Source organism: Xenopus tropicalis, chromosome 1, assembly GCF_000004195.4.
Source record: "Xenopus tropicalis strain Nigerian chromosome 1, UCB_Xtro_10.0, whole genome shotgun sequence".
In the NCBI taxonomy this organism is placed as follows: domain Eukaryota; kingdom Metazoa; phylum Chordata; class Amphibia; order Anura; family Pipidae; genus Xenopus; species Xenopus tropicalis.
Window position 1 is genome coordinate 91,230,052 of NC_030677.2, and position 23,892 is coordinate 91,253,943.

The 23,892-nt window shown below is 43.3% G+C and overlaps 1 protein-coding gene across 6 annotated transcripts in view; it reads left to right on the forward strand.

The window, feature by feature from the left end:
• kdm4b (lysine (K)-specific demethylase 4B) overlaps nucleotides 1-23,892 on the forward strand; it is a 311,868-nt gene that overhangs the window by 202,209 nt on the left and 85,767 nt on the right. For all 6 annotated transcript variants that reach the window (XR_004221360.1, NM_203733.2, XM_018091716.2 and 3 more), the window contains 1 exon segment: nucleotides 104-159. Coding sequence is in view for 5 of the 6 variants with exons in the window: in NM_203733.2 (NP_989064.2) it covers nucleotides 104-159 (56 nt within the window). In the remaining variant the exon portion in view is untranslated.

A 23,892-nucleotide genomic window follows, 5' to 3' on the forward strand; every position in this document is an offset into this window, starting at 1 on the left:
TTTACTGATGGCACAATTTGCCATGAGCCCGTTAATTCTAAATTTAAAAATTATTTGAAAAAGATATTTAAAACTTATGATTGTCTCTGTTTGTCCTCTTTAGGATTGCTGTCTGTGTAACTTACGGGGAGGAGCTCTTCATATCACTACTGATAAAAGGTATTATTATTATTAACATTTATTTATAAAGCGCCAACATATTCCGCTGCGCTGTACAATAAGTGGGTTTCATATACTTGGACATACAGGGTAACATATAAAGCAATCAATAACCCATACAAGAGGTAAGAAGGCCCCTGCCCAAAGGAGCTTGCAATCTACAAGGAGAAAGGGTTGAAACACAGGGTGTGGGAACAGGCAAGATCAGAATTAAGCAATGTGAGATGTGTGGCACAGGTTATTGCTTTTAGCAGCACACTGAGGTTATGATAAACTAAATGAATAAATGCATTTTTAGAGATCTTTTGAAGGCAGAGAGATAGGGAGGAGGTAATGAGAGCGGGGTTGAGAAGTAGGTCAGTAGAGGAGCGTAACAAGCGGGTTGATTGGTATCTAGACATAAGTTCAGAGATGTAGAGTGGGGCAGGGTTACAGACTTCTTTGAATGTGAGAGTCATTCATTTGAATGTTATCCTGGATGGTAATGGATAGTGATGAGCTAATTTTTTTGCCAGGCATGGATTCGCAGCGAATTTCCGCATTTCGCCATTGGCGCCCATCAAAATGGGCGCGGTCACATCGGAAAGTGCGCGGGCACGTTAAAAAAAAATAGACACGGACGACAAAAAAAAAATCGCGTGACATGTGTTTTGCAAATTTTTCACCGTTTTGCGAATTTTATGGCAAACCGAAATGGGACAGATTCGCTTATCGCTGGTAGTGGAAACTAGTGCAAGGATTAATAAAGTCCCATGGCAGAGGAGAAGTGGTTGGAGAGGTGTATGAGCTTGGCAGCAGTATTCATTATGTACTAGCGAGAGGACAGTCTCTGAAGGGGAAGGACAATTAGCAGAGAGTGAATAAGAATTTGGCAGCATCTTGGGTGATAATTTATCATATTTTGGAAATATGACATGATTAAATAAGCGACTGGATATGAGAAGTGAAGCACAGGGCAGAATCAAGGATAGCCCCAAGGTGACTGGCCTGGGAAGATGGGTGATAGTAGAATTGTTAACTGCAATAGATACCTCTGGTACAATGTGGGTGTTGGATGGGGGAAAGAGAACCAATTCTGTCTTAGAGAGGTTTAATTTATGGTAACTTTGGGGCCAAGTAGAGATAGCGGACAGGCAGAAAGAGACATAAATTAGGAGAGGAAAATATAATTAGCATAGAGGTGGTACTGAAAGCCAAAAGAATTGATTTGTTTGCCAAGTGAGGAAATATAGAGAGAAAATAGTAAGGGTCCCAGGACAGAGCCTTGAGGAACCCTGACAGAAAGGGAGAAAATGATACTCCATTGTTAGAGACACTGAAATATCAGTCTGAGAGGTAAGATGAAAGCCAGGACAAGTCAGTGTCACGAAGGCCAAGAGAGTGGATAGACTGGAGGTAAAGAGGGTGATTCACAGTGTCAAAAGCAGCAGAGAGATCAAGAAGTATTAGTAGCTAGTAGTGGTTTTTGGCTTTAGCCGATAAGAGGTCATTAGTTAGTCGGGTTAGAGCAGTTTCTGTGGAGTGTTGTTGTCTAAAACCAGATTATAGGAGATCCAGCAGGTTATTGTCAAAGAGGAATAGCATCAGTCAGTTGTAAACTAGGTGCTCGAGTAGTTTAGAGATGAAGGGGAGCAGAGAGATAGGTCGGAGGTTACTAAGATTGGAGAGATCGAGAGGGTTTTTTCAGAATAGGGGTCAAGGGGGACAAGTGCATGTTTCAGTTGGGAGGAAAAGATTCCACTTAGGGCAGTGATCCCTGGGGAAGGGGACACCAGAGAGTTAAAGGTAGGGAAAAGTTGTGCAGGTTTTTTAGAGAGGGAGTTAATGAGTGCAGTAAAGTAGGTTTGTTTAGCTTGGTGGAAGGTGGTATTATAGGAGAGCAGAGCAGATTTCTAGCAAAGTCTTGAATGTGAGTTTGTGAGGAGGTAATGAGAGAGGGGTTGAGAAGTAGGTCAGTAGAGGAGCGTAACAAGTGGGTTGGTTGGTATCTAGAGATAAGTTCAGAGATGTAGAGTGGGGCAGATTTACAGAGTTCTTTGAATGTGAGAAGAGTCGTCAAAGAATTGTGAGGTTGGTCCAGGAGGTCATATATGATAGCAATGTAAAGTGAACTAGGGGAGAAGAGCCTAATAGAGTGAACCTCAAATGAGGAAAATGAAAGAGAAGGAGGAGGTGGAAGAAGGTAAATGTTTTACCCAACCCCGTTTTCTAAGTTAATGCATCATACCACAGATGACATGCTTGCATTACTCTTCTAATTTTTCTTTTTGCCCATTTACAGATCTCTTCTTTTTTTTTTTTTTTTTTTTTTTTTATAATCTTTTTTAACTCTTTGTATGATGGGCACTGATGGGGGTGTACAGGTACTGATATGGGGATGTGGAGTGAAATAATGGGGGGGAGGGGAAGATATAACAATCTAAGCAGGAGAATTTGCGTGTCTGCGTGTAGTGTTTAAAAGTAGGATTTATATCTTTTGGTTTCTTTGAGTTGCAACCATTTCCACCAGATGGCAGTAACATTGGGGAGATAAAACAAACTCTCTGTAAGAGAAATTGCCCAACATAGGAGGGCTGAAGCCTCAGGACAAGACTCAGCAGTCCTGGGGGCACTCCAGGGTAAGGATGTCAAAGTGGTATAGACCTCAAGGAAAAGAGACACTCTTCTGAAGACAGTAACATGCTCATTTTGGACCAAGAAGACAGATCCCTGAACCATCCCTGAACAGAGGAGGGAACCTGCCACACCGCTTGTCAACAACTTACAAGGCAGCTTTGACATCCTTACCCCGGAGACTTCACAATAGCTTCCAGTCATGTACTTTGAAAGATTAACACCTGCATCAATGAGAATCATGGTACCATTGAGACTGGATCATACTTTCTTACACCTGTCAGTTTCAGCCAATACCTTACTGAATAAGTTTGATGGAACCATTGTGATTGAATGTCTGTAACTGTACTACCCTCAAGGGTTTAAATGCCGGGGAATTCCCTACAAGTCATTTGAACTGAAGAAGCTACTTGTTTTTTTCAAGAAAAACTCAGAAAAGTCCAGTTGTTTTATACTCAATTCTACTAGATACTGTATAGCAGTAAAAGTACTACAGGTCGTTCTCAAAAAATTAGCATATTGTGTTAAAGTTCATTATTTTCTGTAATGTACTGATAAACATTAGACCTTCATATATTTTAGATTCATCACACACAACTGAAGTAGTTCAAGCCTTTTAGTGTTTTAATATTGATGATTGTGGCATACAGCTCATGAAAACCCAAAACTCCTATCTCAAAAAATTAGCATATTTCATCCGACCAATAAAAGAAAAGTGTTTTTAAAAAAAAAAAAAAAAAAGTCAACCTTCAAATAATTATGTTCAGTTATGCACTCAATACTTGGTTGGGAATCCTTTTGCAGAAATGACTGCTTCAATGCGGCGTGGCATGGAGGCAATCAGCCTGTGGCACTGCTCAGGTGTTATGGAGGCCCAGGATGCTTCGATAGCGGCCTTAAGCTCATCCAGAGTATTGGGTCTTGTGTCTCTCAACTTTCTCTTCACAATATCCCACAGATTCTCTATGGGGTTCAGGTCAGGAGAGTTGGCAGGCCAATTGAGCACAGTAATACCATGGTCAGTAAACCATTTACCAGTGGTTTTGGTACTGTGAGCAGGTGCCAGGTCGCTGCATTGACCCTGCCCTTGATAAAACACAGTGGACCAACACCAGCAGCTGACATGGCACCCCAGACCATCACTGACTGTGGGTACTTGACACTGGACTTCAGGCATTTTGGCATTTCCCTCTCCCCAGTCTTCCTCCAGACTCTGGCACCTTGATTTCCGAATGACATGCAAAAGTTGCTTTCATCCGAAAAAAGTACTTTGGACCACTGAGCAACAGTCCAGTGCTGCTTCTCTGTAGCCCAGGTCAGGCGCTTCTGCCGCTGTTTCTGGTTCAAAAGTTGCTTGACCTGGGGAATGCGGCACCTGTAGCCCATTTCCTGCACACGCCTGTACACGAGGCTCTGGATGTTTCTACTCCAGACTCAGTCCACTGCTTCCGCAGGTCCCCCAAGGTCTGGAATCGGTCCTTCTCCACAATCTTCCTCAGGCTCCGGTCACCTCTTCTCGTTGTGCAGCGTTTTCTGCAACACTTTTTCCTTCCCACAGACTTCCCACTGAGGTGCCTTGATATATGCTAATTTTTTGAGATAGGAGTTTTGGGTTTTCATGAGCTGTATGCCAAAATCATCAATATTAAAACACTAAAAGGCTTGAACTACTTCAGTTGTGTGTGATGAATCTAAAATATATGAAGGTCTAATGTTTATCAGTACATTACAGAAAATAATGAACTTTAACACAATATGCTAATTTTTTAAGAAGGACCTGTATTTTGTTCATCTATTGTGGCAAATAATGGTATATAGCTCCTCTGTTTTAAGGAGCCAATTTTAAATATTTTACTGCTTTTAATAAGTATGGTTCCAGTGACTTTTTGAAGGAGGATGTTGAATGTGCCATATGGAACAATGGGTAGTATGCCGGTTGTCGGTCTAGGGTCCAGTTTAGAATTTCTTCACACAAGGGGATAATCTGGTTCTAATAGTGTTTTATAAGTGGACAGTCCCAAAAAATACGTACATGGTTTCCTTTGACTCTGTACATCTCCAACATATAACACTTGGGGAAACAGGTGTTTGACCTCTGTACCATTTAGAAAAAAATTTACATTTTAGTTGTATACAACTGCACCTGGAATTACTAAGGAGTTTTGATACAAAATCACCAACCTGTTCCTTTGTGAATTTAGTTTTTAAGTCTGTTCTACATGAATGGATAAAATTTAAACTTGATAGATCTGTTTTTTCTAGACACATATATCGTAGTGATTTTATGTCTAGGGAGTCAGTAAGCTTGCTTATTTTTCATAGGTCATTAACAGTTGAGGTAGGGTCGTTTGGTTCTCTTAATTATGTTGGTTTTAAAAAAACCAACACACTGTTCTTCGACTTATTCTTCCACTTCTTTATCTTCTTTTTTTTATGTTGGGTTGAAAAACCCAACATACCGTTCTTTGACTTATTCTTTTGATTCTTTTTTTTCTTCTTCTTCTTGTTAGCACCCCCCATTTTCAAAACACTACTCCTCCTACAGCTTTTAGGGGTACAATGGGCAAAATCTCCATACTTCTTTGTCCTACAGGAGCAAGTTGCTTGTGCTTTTCTAAGCGATCCCGCCCACCGTCTTTTTGAGGTGCTGCTCCGAACACCCCAATTTTTCTATTGACTTTGACAGGGAAGATTGTCAAACTGCTGCCACTCTTACTAATTAACTTTGAAGCTACACTCCCCAAACTGGGAGGAACCAACAACAGCAAACAAATATCACCGACAAATTACATCAATTTTTATGGGGAAATTTAAAGTGCTTGCTACTCTTACAGCATTGAGGCTACACTCACCAAAAATGAATTACGTAGCCATGAGGTCAACCTGAATGAAAATATGATATTTGTTGGATGCCCAAAAGTGGGTGGAGCGGGCGAACAGCCATTCAGATTTTTGACCTATTTGAGGAAATTCAACGAGCTGGAGAGAGTGCAAAGACTTGCAACAAAACTGGTTAAGGGGATGGAAGCTTTAAACTATGATGTTAGACTGTCGAGGTTGGGGTTGTTTTCTCTGGAAAAAAGGCACTTGTGGGGGGACATGATTATTCTGTACAAGTACATTAGAGGGGATTATAGGCAGATAGGGGATGCTCTTTTTTCCCATAAAAACGATCAACGCACCAGAGGCCACCCCTTTAGATTGGAGGAACGGAGCTTCCATTTGAAGCAGCGTAGGTGGTTTTTCACAGTGAGGGCAGTGAGGTTGTGGAATGCTCTTCCTAGTGATGTTGTAATGGCAGATTCTGTTAATGCATTTAAGAGGGGCCTGGATGAGTTCTCGAACAAGCATAATATCCAAGGCTATTGTGATACTAATATCTACAGTTAGTACCGTATATACTCGAGTATAAGCCGAGTTTTTCAGCACAAAAAATGTGCTGAAGCAGTCCTGTGGGGAGGGAGGCAGGGGGGCCCAGCGGTCCTGTGGGGAGGGAGGCGGGGGGGCCCAGCGGTCCTGTGGGGAGGGAGGCGGGGGGGCCCAGCGGTCCTGTGGGGAGGGAGGCGGGGGGCCCAGCGGTCCTGTGGGGAGGGAGGCGGGGGGCCCAGCGGCTCGGTGGGGAGGGAGGCGGGGGGGCCCAGCGGCCCGGTGGGGAGGGAGGCGGGGGGGCCCAGCGGCCCGGTGGGGAGGGAGGCGGGGGGCCCAGCGGCCCGGTGGGGAGGGAGGCGGGGGGCCCAGCGGCCCGGTGGGGAGGGAGGCGGGGGGCCCAGCGGCCCTGTGGGGAGGGAGGCGGGGGGCCCAGCGGCCCGGTGGGGAGGGAGGCGGGGGGAGAGAGTGCAAAGACTTGCAACAAAACTGGTTAAGGGGATGGAAGCTTTAAACTATGATGTTAGACTGTCGAGGTTGGGGTTGTTTTCTCTGGAAAAAAGGCACTTGTGGGGGGACATGATTATTCTGTACAAGTACATTAGAGGGGATTATAGGCAGATAGGGGATGCTCTTTTTTCCCATAAAAACGATCAACGCACCAGAGGCCACCCCTTTAGATTGGAGGAACGGAGCTTCCATTTGAAGCAGCGTAGGTGGTTTTTCACAGTGAGGGCAGTGAGGTTGTGGAATGCTCTTCCTAGTGATGTTGTAATGGCAGATTCTGTTAATGCATTTAAGAGGGGCCTGGATGAGTTCTCGAACAAGCATAATATCCAAGGCTATTGTGATACTAATATCTACAGTTAGTACCGTATATACTCGAGTATAAGCCGAGTTTTTCAGCACAAAAAATGTGCTGAAGCAGTCCTGTGGGGAGGGAGGCAGGGGGGCCCAGCGGTCCTGTGGGGAGGGAGGCGGGGGGGCCCAGCGGTCCTGTGGGGAGGGAGGCGGGGGGGCCCAGCGGTCCTGTGGGGAGGGAGGCGGGGGGCCCAGCGGTCCTGTGGGGAGGGAGGCGGGGGGCCCAGCGGCTCGGTGGGGAGGGAGGCGGGGGGGCCCAGCGGCCCGGTGGGGAGGGAGGCGGGGGGGCCCAGCGGCCCGGTGGGGAGGGAGGCGGGGGGCCCAGCGGCCCGGTGGGGAGGGAGGCGGGGGGCCCAGCGGCCCGGTGGGGAGGGAGGCGGGGGGCCCAGCGGCCCGGTGGGGAGGGAGGCGGGGGGCCCAGCGGCCCGGTGGGGAGGGAGGCGGGGGGCCCAGCGGCCCGGTGGGGAGGGAGGCGGGGGGCCCAGCGGCCCGGTGGGGAGGGAGGCGGGGGGCCCAGCGGTCCTGTGGGGAGGGAGGCGGGGGGCCCAGCGGTCCTGTGGGGAGGGAGGCGGGGGATCCAGCGGTCCTGTGGGGAGGGCGGCGGGGGATCCAGCGGTCCTGTGGGGAGGGCGGCGGGGGATCCAGCGGTCCTGTGGGGAGGGCGGCGGGGGGATCCAGCAGCCCGATGGGGGGGGGAGGCGGGGGGGCCCAGCAGTCCGATGGGGGGGGGAGGCGGGGGGGCCCAGCAGTCCTGTGGGGAGGGAGGCGGGGGGGCCCAGCAGTCCCTAGGCTTATACTCGAGTCAATAAGTTTATCCGGTTTTCTTAGGTAAAATTAGGTACCTCGGCTTATATTCGGATCGGTTTATACTCGAGTATATATGGTATTAATGTTTGTGTATATAGTTTATGAATGTGAGTGTATAGATAGGTAAGTATAGGTTTGTGTGTGCTGGGTTTAGTTGGAAGGGTTGAACTTGATGGACTCTGGTCTTTTTTCAACCCTATGTAACTATGTATGTAACCTGCTACATTGGTTTAAATTTAAACTGCTGCCATTCTTTAAATATTAATACTAACGTCCCCAAACTTTGTAGAATTAATCACCAGGTACCTGCTGACCCAGACTCATTAGACTTCTTTGTCCTACAGCAGAGCAGGTTGCTTGTGCTTTTGGGACGACCCAATGTGGGAGGAGCCGACTACAGCCAATCAAATTTCACCCATTAACTTTAATTGGAAATTTAAACTGCTGCCATTCTTACAGCTTTGAGGCTTAACTCTCCAAACTTGAATCACATAGTCATGGGTAACTTGAATGAAAATATATTTGATGGACGGCCAAAAGTGGGGTGGAACTATGAACAGCCAATCAGATATTACCTTTTGAACCCATGAACTCGGGTAACTGTGGTTCAAGGTTAGAGCCACCAACAGCCAATCAGATTTCATCTCTTTAATTTTATTAGTTTCATGCCAGGGTTCTTCAGCAAGAAAAGTATACACAGCACTCACCAGCACTCACCAGTAGACTCGCTGGCATGCTACACATGCACCACCCCCAGATGGGCATCACCTCTCACAATACTAGTCCCAAGCATGAAGCAACAGCGGTGCGGGGCCACAAAAGCTTTCAGTGGGAAAATTTTAACTGCTGCCATTCTCATATGTTTAATGTCAAGGTCCCCAAACTTTGCAGAGTTTGTCACTAGGTGACTACGTTCCAAGTTTAGAAAAGTGGGAGGAACCAACCACAGCCAATCAGATTTCATCTATAGACTTTCATTGGTTTAAATTTAAACTGCTTCCATTCTTTAAATAATACTTTATACTAAGATCACCCAAACTTTGCAGAATTAGTTACCAGGTAACTGCTGTTCAAGGTTAGAAAATGAACAGCCTATTCATATTTTGTCTATTGACTTTCAATGGGGAAATTCAATCTGCTGCCATTCTCACAGTATTAACACAAGAGTCCCCAAGCTATTCACAGTTGGTCACTAGGGGACTGCATTTTTAGGTTTGAAAAAAGTGGGTGGAGCCTAATGATTTTTTTAGGGTTAAATTTAAAATGCTGCCATTCTTATACTATTTATGCCAGGGTCCCCAAACTTTGGAGAGTTAGTCACTGGGTGACAATAGTTCAAGGTTTGAAACAAGTGGGTGGAGCCACGGACAGCCAATCAGATTTATTTCATTGATTTTAATAGGGAAATTTAAAGTGCTGCCATTCTCACACGTTTAATGCCAGTGCCCCTAAACTTTTTACAGTTGGCAACTAGGGGACTAATGTTAAAGGTTAGAAAAAATAGGCAGTCTCATCAACAGCCAATCAGATTTCACCAAGTGAATTTCATTGGTTTATATTTAAACTGCTGCCTTTCTCACAATATTTATGCCAAGGTTACTAAACTTTTAGTCAGTCACTATTGGCACAGTCGGGAAATTTCAATTGCGACCATTTTCACACATTTAATGCCAGTGTCCCCAAACTTTTTACAGTTGGTCACTGGGGAACTAAGGTTAAAACTTAGGAAAAGTGGGTGGAGCCACCAACATCCAATCTGTTTCCACCCATTACATATCATTGGTTTATATTTAAACTAATGCCATTATTTAAGTATTCTAGTGTTAAACTTTGCAAAGTTAGTCACTGTTTTTTTGCAGTTCAAAGTTAGCACATCCACCAATCACAATTCACCTATAGACTTTTATTTGTTTAAATTTAAACTGCTGCCATTCTTTAACTATTAATCCTTGGATCCCTAAACTTTGCAGTTAGTCACTGGGTAACTGCAGTTCCAGGTTAGAAAAAGTGAGTGGAGCCACCAACTGCCAACCAGATGTCACTCTGGTTGGCAGTTAAATTGCTGCTATTCAGACACTATTAAAACCAGGGTCCCAAACTTTCCACAGTGGTTTTTACTATATGACTGTGGTCCAAGGTTAGAAAAACTGGGTGGAGCCAACAACAGATCTCATTCAGTGACTTCGCATTTTTCAATTCAAAATGAAGTTTGTTCTCAAACTTCCCTTTCTTGTTTGCTTTGTTAATAATGGGTTGTTCACCTTAAAGTTCACATCTAGTATGTTATACAATGGTCAACTAAAAAGCTGTTTAGAATTAGTCTTCATTTTTTCTTAAAAAAAAAAATGTTTTTAATTATTTGCCTTCTTCCTTTTCCTAGCTTTCAGTTGGGGGTCACGGACCCCAGCAGCTACAAAATGATTGCTTTTATAAGCTACAGTTTTATTTATTGCTTACCCTTCTATTCAGCCCCTCTCCTATTCATATTCCATCTTTCATTCAAATCAGTGCCTGGTTGCTAGGGTAATTTGAACCCTACAACGAGATCACTTCTTTACTTTCAAACTGCTGGAGAGCTGCTATATAAAGAACTAATTAATTAAAAATCCACAAATTAAAAAATAATGACCAGTTGCAGATTGTCTCAGAATATCACTCTCTACATCATACTAGATGTTAATTTAAAGGTGACTTTAATGACTTGAGGAAAGGTGTTGTAAGCAATATAAACAAACAAGAAAAACTTCAGCGCTGTTGGCTAAGGGATAGATTGCCAATTTGTCCAAATACACCTTTTAGATTAAATTGTCCTGCATAGTTTTGTGTAATTTGAAAACACTGACATATTGCTTACAACAAAGTAAGAAAATTAGAAGTCTGTGTGAAAAGTTCAAAGCCGATCCCTGCTGAAATTGATAGACTTCCCACAAATCCTTTTAGTTAAAAAAAAAAAAAATCTCAGAGTCGTTGGCTAAGGGATAGAAACAGCAAAAAAAAAATAAAAAAATAAAAAAAAAAAAAAAAAAAAAAATATATATATATATATATATATATATATATATATATATATATTGTGACATGCTGACTGCCTGTACACGCAATTTTGGGGGAATTAGCAATGGTAGGCAGGCATGCAGAGGATCTGGAGCATAGAGACAGGGACACCGCGTCTTCAGGCAAAACTCAGGTTTATTTAGGGCCAATTCTTCCCAACAGAAACATAAGACATAAGTTCATAAACAGTTCAGGGTTGTTATATGTCCCTCCTTCAGGGCTCTCACCTTCCAGGGTTAGTTCCACACTCTGGAACACTCAGGCGTCACATTAAGCCTTGCTGACTCCTCTCAGCACTCATCCGTCTGGTTATAACTCCCTCTGCTCCCTGCAGTGGCAGGTGGCACCCCCCAGCTCCTCTGGGAGTTCCTAACACAGGCAGGCCTCCTGCCCTGTGCCCTGCTCTGAGAAAGACCTTCACTCAGTCAAGGATCAACCTCCAACTCTCTCTGTAAATCATACAGCCCTTTTATTGGCTGTTCACCTGCAGCCTAATCAGGCAGCTCCCTACAGCTGGCCAAATCAAAACCTTAAAGGGAGTTTGGAATGGAGGACCTAACCAATTAACCCTCCATTTACTCCAGGGACCTATTCATTTGGCTTTTCCTAAGCCATTAACATAAACCCAGCATCACCTGCTGCAAAACCAGGCATTTTACCTGGTGCCATTTGTATCCCACCTTAAACACTGGTGGAAATATACCAAATAATGATCTTTTCCATTGCATCTCTCACAATATATATATGTCATGTTAGAGCAGTAAAGGGTTAAGTTTTCAATTTAGAAAGTCTATTTGGAATCCACAGTTGAGGGAAACCTTTAACATTATGGGGTAATTCACAAATACCCCCTAAATGACGCTGAAGATGGACTGTCTGGCTAGGGGACTGTGAGGTGTGAAGAGCCAGACAGGGCCAAATGAATCAACAAGCTAACTAAATTATCATACCTGTGCTACAGTGGACTGGTCTATCTCACGGCAGATTCTTAGCTAATATTTCTTTAGGCCCATAAAATAAATATCTTTCACACAAGAGAAAAATCATGGTGCCCAGCAATTAGCTTGTAGCTAGGGCTCCCCACAGACTCCAAACACTCCCATGTTATGATGATCCATCTCGGATTATCCAATATTCAGATAAAACCAGAAAAATATGTGTTAGGCCTGGTGTGTTTGGTGTCTATGAAAAAAGAATTCAGTTTCCCACATAATGCTCATGGTTCCATAATTCTGGTGAAAACCCATAAGTATTTAAGGCTAGCTCAAAAATAAAAATGTAACCAGAACAGGTTACAGACACGTGTTTGGTTTTTGGTAGTAAATACAATTATTGTACTAATTCTTTGGGCAAATTCTTTAAGGAACAGTGGAACATAATAGGTGCTGATAACGAATTGAGTAAAATTGTCCCTGAACCGCCAATGATTTGTTACAAGAGAGGTACCAATCTTCGAGACCTCTTGGTTAAAAGTGACCCAGTGAGATGCTGTTCATGGGAAATTGATACATGGCTACCGGGGGTAAACGGGTGTTTCCGCTGTCCCAACTGTATTTCTTGCCGGTACATGACACCAGGCGATTCATTTCTACACTGTTTACGGAAACAAGGAAATTATATAAAATCAGACACCATATTGCATGCACAACCACACATGTTATCTATTTAATTACGTGCCCGTGTGGTTTTTCCTATGAGGTAAGACAGACCAAACTTTGCGGCTGCAAATGTACGGGCATCGGTCTGCAATAAGTACGGCTTTTAGGGATGGCACAACCAATAAGCCTGTGGCCAAATATTTTCTGGAAAAATTCCATAGGTTACCCACTTTCCACTATATTGCCATCGATCATGTTCCACCCTTGAGACTGGGCGGGGACAGGGCTAAGGTTTTACTTCAGAGAGAGGTGTTCTGGATAGAGATGTTGAACACTCTAGTACCTGCAGGGTTAAATGAGTATTGCTCTTTCTTATGCTTTTTAGAACAAAAGTGATACTATGTATTGGTTAGGTTGATACATTGTGGGTAACTGTACTGCTGTGGCTTATTGTGTAACTTTTTCTGTAGCATGCTGTTTTTTGGTCAGTAGGACTATGCACTTGTTTTTAACCACTGTATTTTAAATTGCACGGATCCTTGTGTATATAGTTACTCTGGTTATTTTGTATCCTGAGTACAGGGCTTCTCCTCCAGTCCAGACTGGTGGGAGAGTGTGGGATTGGGTGAGTGCTACAGGTTTTACCTATTTATATGTTGATGTTAAGTATACCATGACAATGGTCAAGGATCCGAAATTTTCGTATTGAAACGATCGTTTGCGATAGTCACACAATTTTCATATCCAAACTATCGTAAACGGCGCAAAAACCTTTTTGACTTTGAACCTTCAGTGCATCATTTTGGAAGCCTCCTATAATACTCAATGGCACTCTGCAGCTCCAACCTGGCCCAAGGAAAGTCACGATACCAAAGCTTGAATGAATCCGAAACTTTCATACTTGTTGCAACAACTACGATATTGTCGCACAAATTGTTGCAAAGTACGAAAAAGTTGTGGAAATTAACGAAAATATCGCAAAAATACGCACAGTTCTAAAACTTAAAAAAAATACAAATTTTTTGTAATCAGACTCAATCGTACTTTGATGAATGTGCCCCCTTAGTGTAAAAGAAAACTATTACTTAAATGAGGAGAAGGATTCTTGTTGAACTATACCTTTTCCACTAGTTATAATGCACAGATGTAGGTGGGTACTCACAAACCCCTAATTGGTGTAGGCTCATCACATTAGAATCACAGTTGATAATCTTCCTTGATATTCTGAATTAGCATAATAATTCTCATGGATTAAAAGCAATCTCTGGCACTCAAAAGATTTGAAAACTGCAGCATCCTAGGTTAAAAAAAAAAAAAAAAAAAGGATATAACCAACGCCTCTGAGGAAGCACTCCAGGTGAAATGCGTTAGGCGGAGGCACTTTGTAGCAGCGTGAGGACTGGTAGGAGACGGGGATCAGTATGCTGGTATATACCCTTTTTTTCTTTATACCCAGATAAGGAGAAGCTCTAGTAACTGATGCATTTAAAAAAAAAAAAAAAAAAAAAAAAACGTTTTTCCCATGACAGTATAACTTTAAAGGACATGTAAAGCCTACATTTGCCTACAATGTATTTCAGTTGGGCACATCTCCCCCACCCAAATGGCATCATTTGTACTGTATATATCCCCTCCGCTTGCCAGCACCATCACATTTTCCTAAAGCAATAGCAGCTTTCATCTGGTGGCCATTTTTCCTCTGATACACAATCAGTTACATTTAAATCTGCAAGCAGCATACACACACACAGACCCGTATTCAGCGTACATTTCATCAAGAATACAGGCTCACACAGGCAGAACTGTCTCTAATTTGTTTGAGTGAGCTTAGGGGGTTAGGAGAAAAAAATATTGTAGCCTTACTATTAACCTCTGGACATCCAGAGTGGCAGGTATTGAAAGATTTCAAAGAGGCTGTTCACTGATTACATTTTTGTGTGGGGTTTACATGTCCTTTAAGGGTATAAGTGACTTGCATATATTTAAACCCCAGATGCATAACCTTACATTTATAGACATTTAATTTCATATTACACTTTGCTACCCAGATTGCCAATTTGTCCAAATACACTTTACAGATAAAAATTGTCCTGCATAGTTTTGTGTAATTTGAAAATACTGACATATTGCTTACAACAAAGAAAATTAGAAAAGTCTGTGTGAAAAGTTCAAAGCCAATCCCTGCTAAAGTTGATAGACTTCCCACAAATCCTTTTAGTTCAAAACAAACAAGAAAAACTTCAGTGCCATTGGCTAAGGGATAGAAACATCAAAAATAAAATATAGTGTAGTATTTTTTCTCAAAAATACGCCCTATATGTATATAGTTTTTGGAGGTTTTTTTGGTTTAAAGATTTTCTCTTTCTACTGATCACTTGTATAATTATATATTGGATCACAAAGGGTGTATTTTTAAGAGAAAATACAGTCATGGGATAACATGTTTTTTCAAAATGCATCAGTTATTAGAGGTTATTCAGCAGAATCCCACATTAAAATCCTTTTTTCAAAACCATAAACAGATTTTTTCTATTTCATTCTAAAATTTAAATGGGGCTAGCCATATTCTTCATTTCCTGTGACCTGTGCTCTGATAAACTTAGGTCACACTTCATGGGGGGATATTAACAACCCAATACTTGCTCATTTACTATGGTAAAGATCTTAACACTGAATGTCAACGGTTTAAATGAGAAGGTATATGACAGGGAAATACATAGGTTCAAACCTGACATAGCCTTTTTGTCCTATAGCTCATTTCAAGGCCTCAAAAACCAGAAGCTCAAATCCAATCTTTATGCTAAAAAATATTAAACATGTAAATTCACCAAAAATGCTGGCCTCTTCACAATTATATATAATAATCCAATTTCTCATTCGGCCCTACCTGTCAGTGCAGGACGACTGGGGATAAGCTGATCCTCTCTGGAGGCAGGACAAACTGAATAAACTTTCTCCAATCTCTTTATCCGTTGTGGCTCCACCTCTTCCTCCAGTTTTTTCAGTTTGTCCTACCTTGGAGGCAGCTTTTCTCCTCTCTCTAAACATTTTTTTTTTTTCAACTTGCTTTATTATTTTATTATTTTTCCTTTTGCTTAGGACTCGCAATATTTCAGCAGCTACTATTTTATTATTCTCCCTTGTAAAAACTCACAGTACCTAACAGGGTAAGTCAAGAACCTCAATCGGTAGAGCCCTCCCTCCCGAGTGTGCTCCCACAGGTAAACCTATTCTAGCGGTTGGAGCCCCTGGTTAGTGCTCCCTATGTGCTACGATTGCTTGGATCTAAAAGCACAGCCAAGTAGAGCCCCTAGTGAGCGCTCCTTCCGAATGGCTAAACGGACCCTGTGCGCTCCCGGACATTACCGGTTGAGACCAGGCTCCCCAGAAATAAATGGCTCACTAGTGCGCTCCCAGGCATGCCATGGTTGAGCCCAGACAGCCTGCAAAAGAATTGGCGATACCGCTACTACTAGCGCTCTGCCGACTTCCGTGTCAGTCTAGCTAGACACGCCTACATATGCCACCAATTCTCGTGCTCCATTAGGGCGCGTACTACAAGTGCCCGACATCGCGCCAATGACGTCATTCATGCGCCGTCATTACTGAGCGCCTCTACATTCCCGGGCACCCGACGGCGCAACGCTAGACGCCTACACGCGTGTTCTAGGAGCATTAGCAAACGGAGCAGCAACAGTTCTCTGCTGAGTGACTCCTATTACTGCGCGCACAGAGCACAACGCACTAGAATTAAAGAGCACAGTAGACCACAACTACCTGAGACTAAGGTTAGTCTACTGCTACTTATACACGGCACACAATAAATCAATAGATCAAAATAAAGAAACAGACCTATGATGTCTGCACCTGATGATGATTTACTGTCCCTGATTGAGGACAGTCAGTCCCATTCACTAGGCCCATCCACAGTTAATATTGCAGCAACACCTTTACCAACATCTGACCTCTCACAGCTCATGTCATGGATCCAATCCACAGTCCAGACATCTGTCCAGCAGGCACTATCTGCCCCATCACTACCGCAACATGGTAAGAGGAAGCGTAAACGCTCCCCTTCTCCTAAAACAAGACGTAAGTGATCACCTTCGCCTACACCTCAGCAAGATTCTGACTCCCAATCTTACCTTTCGTCTGAGGAGTAAAGTATCATAGATTCAGACAAAGAATTCTCGTCCGAAGGGCAGTATAGTGACTCAGATGACACATCTAAGCAACCGGAAGAGGTTAAAAATATACTGAGAGACATCTTCTCCACTTTAGAGATTAAAGAAGAGCAGATAGCCATATCAAAAGCAGATAAGGTTCTAGGTAATACTTCCAAGAAAGCAAGAACCTTCCCAGTTTGCAAATCTATTGCCAGTTATGTCGAATCAGAATGGCACCAACCAGATAGGAAGTCTAATCTCACACACAAATTTTTTTCTACATACCCTATTCCAGATGAATACAAACATTGGGAAAAAGTCCCAAAGGTTGATCCACCCATCGTCAGATTAGCACGTAATACCACCCTGCCCGCTGAGGACGCAGGCTACCTTAAAGACCCAATGGACAAAAAAATAGACGCCGCTCTAAAGAGGGACTTTCAGAATACCACAGCCATATTACGGCCAGCAGCGGCTTCCACTACGGTAGCCAGAACAGCCAAATACTGGTGTCAAGAATTGCAAAGACACCCCCCTACCGACCCAGACCAATTCGCAACAGAATTAGAAAAAATCAAGTCTGCCCTAGCCTTCCTAGGCGAAGCAGCCATGGAGACAGCAAAACTGTCTGCCAGGGCCTCAGCGGCATCCATCACCGCTCGCAGAGCCCTTTGGCTATGCCAATGGTCTGGCGACACAGCCTCCAAACACAGGCTTACATCGCTTAAATTCAGTGGTTCACAGCTCTTTGGCCCTGAGCTTAAGCAAATAATATCGAAGGTCACGGGTGGCAAGGGTGCCTTTTTACCACACGGTAAACGACCCAGAAAAGAATTTCACAGACGCAATTACCACCACCGTTCGTGGCCCTCAGACAACAGAGAAACTCTAGGTCTCAGCCACAACCTCAGTCCAATAGGAGATTCAAACCCGCCTGGCAAAACCAATCCAAAATGCCCCGCAAAAACATAACAACAAAAGGACAGGACTCCTGACCTTCACGACCACAATCCCTCCCAGCCACCAGTAGGAGGAAGATTATGCAACTTTGCGCTAACCTGGCAAAACTCAATTTGAGATACCTGGGTACTAAACATTTTAAATCACGGTTACAGCATTCCCTTCACCAAAAAACCTCCAGAACACAGATTTGTCGTATCCACTGTACCATCCGACCAAACCAAACGACAAGCTCTATACCGCATCATTCAGGACATGTTGGACAACGAAGTCATAACATCAGTACCCCAGGAATTCAGGTTCCACGGATTTTACTCGAATCTCTTCCTAGTCACAAAAAAAGACAGAAGTTTTCGACCAGTTCTCAATTTACATCCACTAAACAAATTTGTGCGAAAGGAGCGTTTCAAGATGGAATCCCTCTAATCAATCATAAAGAGTCTAAAGCCAAACGTATTCATGACCAAGATCGACATCAAAGACGCTTACCTTCACATTCCAATCAATTACTTTCACCAGAGATTCCTCCGGTTTGCTCTGGGCCAATCACATTTTCAATTCCAGGCACTTCCATTCGGGCTGACGTCAGCCCCAAGGCTATTTACCAAGGTCCTAGGAGCCTTATTAGCAGTTCTACGACTTCAAGGCATCCACGTTACAGCCTATCTAGACGACCTCCTAGTCACAGCAGAATCAATAAAAGAAGCCGAACTCCACACCCAAAAGTTTCTACGAGCCTTACAACAGCACGGCTGGCAGATCAACCACAAAAAAAGCCTTCTCAACCCAACACAATCATTAGAGTTCCTGGGCATGCAAATCGACACAGTGGACAGGAAAGTGTTCCTTCCACTAACCAAAGCCTCGACACAGCACACAGCCTACTATCACAATCCCAGACTTCAGCCCACGACATCCTCCGTCTACTGGGCCTAATGGCAGCCAGCATAGAAGCGGTACCATTCGCAAAGTTTCACCTTCGACCGCTCCAATGGGAATTCCTAAAATTATGGGACAAAAACCATCAAAATCTGTCACAGATCATCGACCTCTCCAACAAGGTGAAGCAGAGTCTATCCTGGTGGACACACCTTCCCAACCTCACAAGAGGCAACAGCTGGGACCATCCGGTCCAGGAGATAGTCACAACAGACGCCAGTCGAGTGGGATGGGGAGCAACTTGGCCACCTCAGGTATGCCAAGGCACATGGTCAACTCGCGAACTGAGACTTCACATCAACGCACTAGAAATAAGAGCAGTCTACTACGCTCTACTCCATTGGCAGACCTCCATGACAAGGAAACACGTGAGAATTCAATCCGACAACAGCACCACAGTAGCCTACTTGAACCGTCAAGGAGGAACCAGAAGCGCATCTGCACTCCTCAAAGTATCCCGGATCATGACCTGGGCGGAGAAACATCAGGTTCTCTTAACAGCAGTATTCATCCCAGGCATTCACAACTGGGAGGCGGACTATCTGAGTCGCACCACACTAGACCCGGGAGAATGGAGACTCAATCCACAAGTCTTCCAACAGATCGTAAACAAATGGGGTCTCCCGTGTCTCGACGTCATGGCATCTCGTTTCAACACCCAACTGCCCAGATTTCTCTCGAAGGCTCACGACCCCAGAGCAGAGGGAGTGGACGCACTCACCAGTCCCTGGCGGTGTCAACTAGCTTATGCGTTCCCCCCCATACCACTCATCCCTCGACTACTACACAAGATCAGGAGGGAAAATGTACCTACCATACTCGTCACCCCATGGTGGCCACGCAGAGCGTGGTTCGCGGAACTAATTCAACTGTCAGCGGAACCACCATGGACACTTCCATTATTGACCGATCTCCTTTCACAGGGTCCAGCACAGTCACAAAATGTGCACAGACTAAATTTAACGGCTTGGATGTTGAGACCAAATTATGGAAACAAGAAGGATTCTCTGACCATGTAATCCAGACCCTAATCTCAGCAAAAAAACAGTCCACTTCTAAGGTGTATCACAGAATATGGAACCTGTTTATCACTTGGAGTCAAATGCACGATATACCTTGGCAGTCCTGTGTATCCACCCATGTCCTAGAATTCCTACAAGATGGAGTAGACAAAGGGCTGAGTATATCAGCACTAAAGGTCCAGACGTCAGCTCTTGCATCTCTATTCCATAAGCAATGGGCCACACTACCCGAGGTAAAAACGTTCTTCCAGGCTCTTCTCAAATTACACCCTCCCCTGAGAGATCCTATTCCACCATGGGACCTTAATTTGGTCCTCAGGGCCTTCCAGAGGCCCCTCTTTGAACCTATGGCTACAGTAGACATAAAATTTATTTCATGGAAGGTAGCCTTCCTCCTAGCAATATGCTAGGCTAGGCGAGTATCGGATATGGCAGCGTTATCTTACCTGCAACCTTGGACAATTTTCCATCAAGATAAAGCGGTACTCCGCACTATCCCATCTCACCTTCCAAAAGTCACATCGAGTTTCCATCTCAACCAAGAGATAGTACTCCCTTCATTCTGCCCTAAACCGAAGAATGACCAAGAAAAGCAGCTACATTCTCTAGACCCTGTTAGGGCGCTAAAATTTTACATTCACAGAACAGCAGATTTTAGACGCTCTGATGCCCTATTCGTATTATTTGGAAACAATAAGAAAGGGTTACAGGCATCCAAGCGCTCCCTAGCCAGATGGATAGTAACAGCCATACTAGAAGCCTATAAATCTATGGGACAGAAAGCTCCCATTGCAGTAAAAGCTCACTCCACCAGAAAGATTAGCGCCTCATGGGCTCTTCACAATTCCGCATCGATAGAAGCTATACGCAAAGCGGCTACGTGGAGTTCATTGCATACATTCGCAAAATTCTATAGGCTAGATGTAATGGCCTCAGCGGAGGCAACCTTTGGCAGGAAGGTGCTACAAGCAGCAGTAGCACATAGATAGCTCCTGCTTATAGTTCAGTTCAGATATATCAGTTAACAGTTTTCCTAGTTCATACCCCCCCTACATTTTTGGACGGCTTTGGGACATCCCCAGTCGTCCTGCACTGACAGGTAGGGCCGAATGAGAAAGGGAGATTTTCTTACCTGAAAAATCCTTTTCTCATAGGCCCGTACTGTCAGTGCAGCATCCCTCCCTGGGTGCCGTTTTTTTGCTGCTCGTCACTTAAGCAGTAGAATAGGTAGTGAGGGTTCTGTCTCCACCGGCAGGCTCTGGTACAAAAACTGGAGGAAGAGGTGGAGCCACAACGGATAAAGAGATTGGAGAAAGTTTATTCAGTTTGTCCTGCCTCCAGAGAGGATCAGCTTATCCCCAGTCGTCCTGCACTGACAGTACGGGCCTATGAGAAAAGGATTTTTCAGGTAAGAAAATCTCCCTATCCTCCCTTACCCCAAAGGCTGCTGCTTGATTATAGAGGGGACTTTAGCTGGCAATCCGATTAAAATTGTAAACATCTACTCAACAAGTAAAAATCAATTATGTTTCCTTAAAACTACAGTTACCAAAGCACAAGGTGACCATGAAACCCCTGCAATTATAGGTGGGGATTATACCTTTGTAGTTTCTGAGGTCAGAGACCACTCAAACCTCTACCACACTCAGAATGTGAACTGGAATGTAGAAAGTACCGCCAGCTAATATGTAAACTAGTTCAACCAAACTGCAGCTTCAATAGCACACCGAACAGCCATAGGATAACATAAAACTCCAACCTTTATTCATATCCTTAAAACCATCATGCCTGACTCGTTTCATGCACAAGCGCACTTAGTCATAGGCGTACAATGAAGAGAAAATACATAGTTTAAATAGTCCATTAGTTAATGACATCGCACGTTTAAAACCAAAACGAAAGGAAAAAAAGAAAGGGCAAATTATACTGATATCCTGGCAAACTCATTTGGAGGGAACATAACAATTGATAGAATAAATATAGAATTTAAACCATTTGGATGGTGTGTGCCTAATATAAAAATCCATTTCACTTCCATTTGACAAAGTTGGGTAGCTGTTGGAAAGATCTGGAGAGATCTGTCTCCAACTTTATTTAAGTCTGAACCAGCTAAGCCCACTTGGCTTACAACCAAGGGAACTTACCCTTGTGGTGTGCAGAGATGCGTCACCTGTACTCACATAAAACGTTCTACTACATTTAAGTACCATTACTAATAGGTCATTTGAGATGCGTTTTTACGCAAATTGTAACACTCGTTATGTATATATAGGTATATTTGCTGACTTGTGCTCGCTGTTCCATCCAGTATGTAGGCTGCATGATTCGTTCCCTTAAGTTTAGAATGCGGGAACACATTGCATACATTGTTGCATAAAATGGAAACAGACTGGTTTCAAGGCATTTTATTAACTGTTGTAATGGAGATTAAACTTTGTTGCAAATTCAGGTGATTGACAGAGTACTCCCTGATCAAAGAGGTAGTAATATGTGGGCAACACTTTTACGAATGGAGGTGAAATGGATTTTTATATTAGGCACACGCCATCCAAAGGGTTTAAATTCTATATTTGATATCAATTGTAATGTTCCCTCCAAATGAGTTTGCCAGGATATCAGTATAATTTGCCTTTTCTTTGTTTTCCTTTTTTCCTTTCGTTTTGGTTTTAAAAGTGTGATTTCATTAATTAATGGACTATTAACTGTGTATTTTCTCTTCATTGTATACCTATGACTAAGTGCGCTTGCGCACAAAACATGTCAGACGTGATGGTTTTAAAGATATGAATAAAGGTTGAAGTTTTATGGTATTCAATGGCTGTTCGGTGTGCTATTGAAACTGCAGTTTGGTTAAATTGATTTCGCTCCCTTGTGCTATGGGTTCAGGGCTTTGGGCACCCGAACCATTCATCAGCTTTGGTAAGTCTTCACTGCGTTTTATTAGTGTGAACTTGTTGTGAGCGCTCAGGTGGAGGGCCTAGGGTGTACACACCTGGGCCAACGCATATTTTAGGTACTATCACAGTGGGATATTATTCCTTGATTTACCGTATATACTCGTGTATAAGCCGAGTTTTTCATCACACAAAATGTGCTGAAAAACCCTCGGCTTATACTCAAATCACAGACCCTCCAGACCCCCTGCTAGTGATTCCCGCTGCCCCCGCCAACAGACAGGTTACCCTCAACCTTCTGTAAAGCCCCACATGCACACGCGCTGCATGGACAGTCAAAATCTCCTGCAAAACTAAGTTGCAGTCTTACATACTGGCACTCGCCTACTTAAAGTTCCCTCAGTCCCACTCTCTTCCTATACCAGCTTCCCAGAATCGCTGAGCATTATCCTGCTGACTGTGCACTATTCTGCTGTGCGCTCTTCTGCGCGCCGCAGTGGCGCCGGGGCGGAAGTGACGTCACGCGCCCCCTTCAGTTACTCATGGCCTCATCTTGCTAGGTAAGGATATATATCTATATACAGTATATTTAATATAACAGTTCCCATTATATTAGATGCCTATATATCCTAATTATAGTTAATCATAATTGACTGAAGTTAAACACATATCATGTGTGTATAACTTCAATCAATCAATAATTACCTATAATTCGTACCTAATTACAGTATTTCCCATTATTAGCAATGCTGATCAGGTATACCCATATCATGTAATCAGCGTTGCTAATACAGGTGAATACTGTTAATTATTATTAATTACCATAATTTAAAGTTACACACATACAGTACAAAACGGTATAGAAGAAAAAAAAACTACCACCCTAGGCTTATACAGGTAAAGGATCCCTTATCCGGAAACCCATTATCCAGAAAGTTCCGAATTATGGAAAGGCCATCTCCCATAGACTCCATTATAAGCAAATAATTCTAATTTTTATCTTAGTTGATCCCAACTAAGATATAATTAATCCTTATTGAAGGCAAAACAATCCTATTGGGTTTAAATTATGTTTAAATTATTTTTTAGTAGACTTAAGGTATAGAGATCCAAATTATGGAAAGATCCCTTATCCGGAAAACCCCAGGTCCCGAGCATTCTGGATAACAGGTCCTATACCTGTACTCGAGTCAATAATTTTTCCAGTTTTCTTAGGTAAAATTAGGTACCTTGGCTTATATTCGGATTGGCTTATACTCAAGTATATACGGTTGTATTAGCCTCATGATTTCTATGCCAATTATCAATTTGATTATCTAAAATTGAATTACTCAGTTTGAATTTTTTGTTTTGATTGGATTAGAATATGTAAATTAGACCTTAGAGGTGCGTGGAGAATATATCATAGTTACATAGAGATGAAGCGCTCGCCATCCCAAAACTAAACCAGTTA